General features: G+C 61.2%; 1 protein-coding gene across 3 annotated transcripts in view; it reads right to left on the reverse strand.

Moving 5' to 3' along the window:
- Positions 1-709: 709 nt before the first annotated feature.
- The window catches only part of RASGRF1 (Ras protein specific guanine nucleotide releasing factor 1), a 100067-nt gene continuing 93573 nt past the window's right edge, over positions 710-7203 (reverse strand). Inside the window, exons 26-28 of one of the 3 annotated variants that reach the window (XM_019803534.2) lie at positions 5671-5788; positions 4611-4679; positions 710-1992 (exon numbers count right to left, since the gene is read on the reverse strand). In XM_019803534.2, coding sequence (XP_019659093.1) covers positions 1900-1992; positions 4611-4679; positions 5671-5788 — 280 coding nt within the window. In that variant the 3' untranslated portion in view covers positions 710-1899. Of the gene's footprint in view, positions 1993-4610; positions 4680-5670; positions 5789-7203 lie in introns of those variants that run through there. The other 2 variants (XM_002923000.2, XM_019803535.2) reach the window with 2 other exon arrangements.

The raw sequence follows: 7203 nt of genomic DNA on the forward strand, positions 1-7203 counted from the left end.
CCTTGGTGTCCCCAAGGCACTTCCCACCCCATCCTCGGACAGAGGCTCAGTGGTTTGTGTCTAGTGACTGAAAGATGCTGTGAATCCTTTGCCCCTCTTCCCATCAGGAAGAGCAGTGGGGTCCCCTTCCCCTTGTGACCCAGCGGGACTTGGTGACGTACTGGATCCATGCGATGTGGTAGGAAGTCTGAGGCTGGGTCATAGAAGCCTTGCAGCTTTTGCCCGAGCCTCTTGGAAGGTGGCTCTTGGGACCCAGTGACCACCCCGGGGAGCCCAAGCCACAGGGAGAGGCCAGGTGAGGGTGCTGGGCGGACAGCCCCAGCCCAGCCCCCAGCCAACATCAACTTCCAGCCACTGAGAGCGCCGTCCTGGACACCCTGTCCAGTCCTGGACATAACCCCCCGCCCAGTGGAGCCTTCAGGAAACCCCAGCTGCTGTGGCCCTGACCTCAGGAAAGTCCTGTCCTCACCCCCCAGTGCTCAGAAACCTAACAGAAACTGTTCCAAGTCATTAAAGCGTTGGTGTGATTTGTTTGTCCCGGGGCAGCAGGTCGCTGAGCCGGTCCCCCTCATCAGACCGCGAGTCCCCAAGGCCAGGGTCTGCGTCCTCGTCACTCTGGATCTCCGGCCCCAGCCCAGGGGTCTGGGAAGGACCAGGGGCTCCTCAGATGCCCCTTGAGTGAGCGAATGAAACCCGTCAAAACTCACTGTTCACCCTGAGATAGAAGAGATTTATTAGCAAGAGGTAATCAGGAAACATATATTTTTACAAAAATGGAAATTTCTTTTTTTCCAAACAAGCCGTAAGTTGAAATACTGTAGGACTTGAAATAGAATTCTCATACCACTAGGTATTGCTTACAGCAAAAGTTGTCCGTGTGTCGCCGTGAGCATGCCTGCCGCGTGAGCGAACCGCGTCCTCTCTGCTGGGCGGTGTAAAAAATCGATGGTGGCACTCACCGAATAAACACTGCGGTGCCGTATCCCTGCTAGAAGGCGCTCAGACAGGGCTACAGTGTGTGCAACAGAAACACTCGGGGGCTGGCTCCCTAGTTCTACAGTGTGGGACTATTTTCACAAAGCAGACAGACTCAGCATGTCAACGTAAGCTGTAGTGGCCGTTGGGCAGCTAAGAGAGGAGGAGTGACGTGTTCCGTGTCCCCGACTTGCAGCGAGCGCGGGGCCGCGGTCGGCGGAGGCGACGCGACCTTGCGCTGTGACTCCGTTTCCCTCGGGACGTGCCGGGGCCGCGTCCGGGGTTGCGGAGACGGCTGCTCATGCTACCTGGTGTGAGTCCTAGAGCGAGGGGCGCGCGGGGCCTGCGCAAGGTGGCAGCGCTGGTGTCGCGGGGCATGGTTCTCGGTGGACAGGACGCCGCTCCATCGAGGTTACTGGGGGACGGGGGAGCTTGGACCCCTGTGATTTTGGCTGAAAAAGCTGCTTTGGAAATTGGCATCACTGTCAGCGGGGAGATCTGTGAGTGACTGGACTTCAGGGTGCGGTCCCCTCCCGCCTCCCCCCACCCCCCCAGTTAGAACAACTACATGAGACATGCTGGGAGGACGCCCGGGGCGGGGGGCACGCAGCCCGGGGGCCTGGGCCGGGGCGGGCCGGAAGCAGGAGGGTGCCCAGGCTCGCGTCCGCACGGGGTCTGCCCCCCTTCCGAGAGAGTGAGGGGCCAGGAAGACTTGGACGTCGTCGTTGGAAAGAACCAGGCGCTGCGGGACGCGGGGAGGGGCGACGTCGGGAACGGAGCCGAGACGCCTATTCCGGTCTACAGGAATCTAAGAACGAGAACGGACTGGTGTTCTTGGAGAAGCACACTAGAGAGGAGAACCCGGGGACCAGACAACTATGTACAACGTCACACAGCGCGTGTCCGGGGAACGGCCGGCCCGGCTCAGGTGGGCAGTTTGGGCTCCATGCGCAGAGAGGACTCGTACAGGCTTTCCTCGTCCATCACGAAGGACCGGTCCAGCAGGTACTGGGTCACCTGAGGGGAGGAAGACACAGAAGGAGAAGTGGCCGCGGATCATGGGGCCCCCGGGACACCCGACGGCGGATGCGGGGGCCCCAGGGGGCAGGCCCTCTGCCGGGCGGCCAGGCCGGTGCGCGGCGCTAACAGGCCTCACGCACTGTTCTGTCTTTGTGTTGTCTCAGTATAACCGTTAACATCGTCCCGACAGTAACGCCAGGTCATGGGCGGTCAGCATGACCCTCGCCTGCTGTTTCTTTGGCGGAACACTAGATGAAGTATTTGGGGCTTTTTATTTTTTAAAAGATTTTATTTGTTTATTTGAGAGAGAGAGAGAGAGAGAGAGAGAGAGACCATGGAGCAGTGGGAGAGGGAGAAGCAGGCTCCTCGCTGAGCAGGGAACCTGATGTAGGGCTCGACCCCAGGACCCTGAGATCATGACCTGAGCTGAAGGCAGACGCTTAACTGACTGAGCCACCCAGCTGCCCCGATTTTGGGCTCCTGTTTTGAAAAAAAAAATGGACCTTGCCAGGTATAGAATCGGAGTGTTGGGTGTCTGGGGGCTTACGTGTTCTCTCAGCATGTCTTTATGTTGCAAAGATAGATTTAAACGTTAGGCTGACGGAGCGCCGAGCCGCTGCACCCCGAGAGAGGAAAGTGGAAACGGCTGTGTGAGGGCCAGGCTCCCTGTCTGGCCTCGCCCGGCTCACCCCGTGACCAGACCTTGGACGGGACCATCAGGAGGACGCAGGGCTTCGGACTCACTCTCCCCCCCTCCCATGTCACAGGCTGGGTTCCTACGATTACATGGGCCTGAGGGGCCAGAGCCCAGCTATCCCCCCACCCCCGGGCAGCCCCAGCTTCGCCAAGCATCTTCCCAAGGCTCGTTCATTTGTCAGCTGTTTGGAACCAAAGGTTCGTTTCTTTGCTCAGAAACCCAGGGCAGAAGGAAGAAGACATCGCAGGTCTTCCACCGTGTGGGGGAATCTGCGGTGGCAGCTAGAGCAAAGCCGGGTCTCGGCAGCGAGCATCCTGGCTCCCGGACCCCGGACCCCGTGCTACTGGGGGGAGGGAGCGGCTAGCACGCTGGCTCCCAGTCGCAGACGCAGTGATGACTGTGTCCGACTCAGGCTCTCGGCGGCATCTCCAGGGGTGGCCTCCCAGGGTCCCAGTCTAGATCAGCCCACACCCCGAGAAAGGCGTGAGGGAGGGTACGGCCACGGGTCTTCCTCGCCCAGCTTCAGCCTCCCGCGGACACCCCCATCCTCGAGCACAGAAATTTTGACCCTCAAGCCCCCCAGGCCCCGGCGCAGGGATCAGCCAGTTCTCTCCATCGAGAGCATGCTCGAGGTCGAGCTCCCCGCACAGCTCTGCGTCAGGGGAGACGGGCCGCCAACACACCTCCGTGAAGCAGTCAGGGACAGGAGTCCATAGCCGGTGACATTTCCACGTGTCGGCACTCGAGGTGGAGCTTGGAGGAAGGGCCCCGGGCCTGACCCAATGCCTGGCACGTAGCACGTATCAAGAAGTATTTGTGGAATGACAGAATGAACACAGAGCAAGGGCAAAGGGGCCCCATCGGTAACCCACTGGTTTTTCTCAAAATCAGATTCTCAGAGGGCAAATCTGCTGCAAAGGAAAGTGAAGCTTGATTTTCTGGGGTGCGTGGGGGTCAGTCTGGGGCTGGACACTCTGAGCCGTGAGCTAGAAGGCTGAGGGGCTCTGGATGAGAGGGGACGGATCTCTGGGCAGAAAGTAGGTCATAGGATTGGAAGCCAAAGTTTGGGTCAGCAAGCCTCAGTGACTTATCTGTAAAATGGGCACGTGGTTCAGAGCGCGAAGGGAGACCAACACGCAGTCTTTCCAGATGCAAATTATACCAGTTCTGTAAGCTCCTTTCCTGGCTTCGCACCATCCTGAGGACCAGGTTCCGGATCCTTCCAGGAGCCCAGGCTCACCTGGTTCAGGCCAGTCTGCTGCAGCCCCCTCAGGCAGGCCCCCCCGCCGGCAGCACCCCTGTACGGACCTGCGTGGGTTCTCTCCCGCCCCTGCGGCAGCAGCCACGGGGGGAACCAACCTAGGTGACCATCGTGAGAGAACTGATCAAGGAGACGGGTCTCTGCGGCGCTAAGACAAATGGTCTCAGAGGAAGAAAAGGACTCAGAACGACGAGGTGTCCTGCGCGACGTCAGAGGGAAAAAGCTCGGCCCTGCTCGCATTTGCACGGAGATGGGGACCCCGCTGCCTCGGGACGGGGACTTGGTCGCTGGGGGGCTTTCCACCGCCTGCCCTCCCCAGCTATGAACTGTGCAACTGGGGACCGGACTACTTTTCAAGAAGACGTGAACGCTGTCTCCCTTGCCTCGGTGGGGGACCAGACGGGATCATCGGCCACCCCGGGGCTGCTCAAAATCAGCCCGGGGCGGCCGGGTCAGCACCCACCGCTGCATGAGGCCGGGAGAGCTCACCGCTGGTCAGGGGAATGGAAGAGGGAGGGCTTCCTGGCAGGGCTGGCGTTTGAGCGGAGCCCCGGGGAGCCCTGAGTGAAGGGGGTCGGACGTGGAGGGACAGGGAGGAAGGAGGGGGTCCGGACCGAGCGCCTGCGTGAGAGCCGCTGGCACGGGCGGAGCGCTTACCTTCACCTGGTGTTCTATTTTGTACGCGGTTTGTTGGAACTGGCGAATCTCTCGGATGATGTGAGATATCTGCGAGGAGGAGGGGAGTTTGAGAAGACAGTTTGCTGTCTCCGTCCCCCCCCACTCCGCAGCACAGAAGGGGCACCAGCAGCGAAGCCGGGAGTCGCCTCCTAATCCAGACACGCGGCCTCCCGGAAGCCCCAGCGGGGCACGTGCCTCCCTGTGAAGCAACAACCTGTCCCCACAGGTGGGACCGGTCGACACCCTACAGGCTGCCGGTGCGCGTGAGAGACACGGCCCATCCCATCAGTGGGGCGGGCGGGCCATCATCCCAAAGCAGCCGCCGCTTCTCAGCAGAGGTCAAGGCCCCGGCCACACGCTGAGTGCCCGCTGTGGGCAGGCGCCCCGAGAGGGGGCCCTGACCCGTCCCCCGACGGTGCTCCCAGCTTGTGTGTGACAGAGAAGCCCTTCGAGGGAAGGAAATCTTTGGCGGAAGCCCACCGCCAGGCACCGGTCCGAGGTCCCGGGGACGCCAGACGGGCCGACTACGACTCGGCCCCTGCCCCTCCCAGGCCCCAGCAATCTCGGGGCAAATTTGAAACCTACTCGCCTGTGCTCGGGACGTGCTGCAGTCATGAATTCGTTGGGCCCCACGAATTAAGTGTTCATATGGACAGTAAAAGAAGGGGTGCAGATAAAGGGACAGACCTTGGGTCGTACAGACGCGGCTCTAGACCCAGAGAGTGCTGTCCTTCACCTGCGGGGTGACCGTGGGTTGGTCACTGGCCCCCCGTCCCCCCGAGCCTCAGGCTGCTCGTCTCTGGGGTGGGGCATGCCGTGCCAGGAGCACCCACCCCTCCGCCTGCGGGCATCATCGGAGGGAGTGCAGCAAGGCCGGCCCCGGCCTGCCGTATGCGGCCTGTGCCTCAGGGGGAGCCCCGGCCCACGTTGGAGGAGCCAGACGCAGGGTTCCGAGAGCACATGCCCGGTGGAGCACGCCCGGTGGCCCTGGGACTCAGGTCTGGGCTTGGACGCCCCCCGCGGCGGCCGGGAAACTCACCATTCTCATCTTGGAGAAGTTGACCAGGCCGTCCTCCGTGTAATTGGGCGTCCCCTCTTCGATGAAGGCCAGGTCGGTGAGGTACATCCCCAGGTAAGGGACACAGGGTGGGTCACAACTTGGAAGCAAATGGCATTAAACAACAGTTTTTCATTTAGACACACGAGCCTCTGCTGACATAGACCCCTGCACACGTCTCGCTTTGCTGGGGGCAAAGGGGTTTCTCCTCTCGAGAATCCCAGGACCTCTCGGGCCTGAACTGGCTCTGAGGGTCAGTCCTGTGGGGTGATGGGGTGACATGGTATCAGTGGGGCCCGGGGCGTCCCCACCAACGGTCCCCTCCCTCCCTGAGCCACAAAGCCCTCCCTACCTCTCCAGCCCGTCCTGGATGAGCCCCCTTCCCCGTCTCTCCAGTGAAAACTCTCCATCCAGTCCTGCTCCAGTCACTCCGCAGCCCCTGCCCCATTCCGCCAGCCATGGTACCCAGCCCCCCAGCGTCCTCCTGCTGCTTGACACTCCCTGCCTCCACTTCTGGCCCCCCCGGACGTCCTGCCCCCCCCAAGCACAGGGGTCCTCTGAGGTCCCCCTCCTGCAGGAGGCTTCTGGGCAGGAAGTTGGGGGACAGTGCCGAGAGGTGACTTTTTTGGGGGGCATTTTTGGGAGATGGGGCCCAGGAGTGATGGACCACACATCCTGCTTTGTGGCTCTGAAGCAGGGACTTTGGTTGCAGTCCTATGGTGACATCTTCCCACGCCTCCTGGTGGGGCAGGAAAGGGGCCGATTTCGTGATGGGTCCAGCAGCCCCCACGTTCCGGCAGAGCTCTGGGGAGCGCCCTCAGGGGACCCTCACGGCGTCCCGGGGCCTCCTCTCAGCTCAGCGCACAGATGCAGGGAGCTCTCTGCACGTGCCTGCAGGTGTGGCTGACCCGCTTCCTAGACCCTCTGATCTTCGTCTCCTCGAGGCCACATGGCAACCTGCCAGTGTAGAGGGAGGTGAGGCAGGGAGGACGGGGCGGGGGGGGGGCAAGGACAGACACCCAGCCTCTGCCCCTCGCCTGCGAGGTGTGTGACCCCGGCCGGATCTGCCGGTTCCGAGCTCCCCCCACACAGCAGAGCGGGTCCCCAAGGCCGTTTTAGCTGCTCCGAAGGGGCGGTTAGGTGATGCCTGGACACTATTAAATGACACTGATTCCTGCGGTAAGAAACACCAGATTTTCATCTGGTGGTAGAATGGCCTGGACCGCTTTCTGACACTGGCCATTTCCGCCCCCACTTCTTCCCTTTTAAACAAGTAGCAGCAGGTGTCAGGACCCGAGTGCCGGCAAATACCGGGATCCCGGCCAGAACTCGGCAACGTTTTGTTTCTGCTGCGTCTGCCTCCAATGCTAACCTGTTTTATGGCAAGTAAGGTGGTTTTCATTTACTGCCCTGGTATCGTTCTCCTTCTTAATTACACTTATTTTGGGGAAAACGTGAATTCCTCATCAGGAGACTGCTAAGGGCGAGTAATTACAGCCGGCATGCGGGTGGGGG

This window comes from Ailuropoda melanoleuca, chromosome 9 (assembly GCF_002007445.2).
Source record: "Ailuropoda melanoleuca isolate Jingjing chromosome 9, ASM200744v2, whole genome shotgun sequence".
NCBI classification, from domain to species: domain Eukaryota; kingdom Metazoa; phylum Chordata; class Mammalia; order Carnivora; family Ursidae; genus Ailuropoda; species Ailuropoda melanoleuca.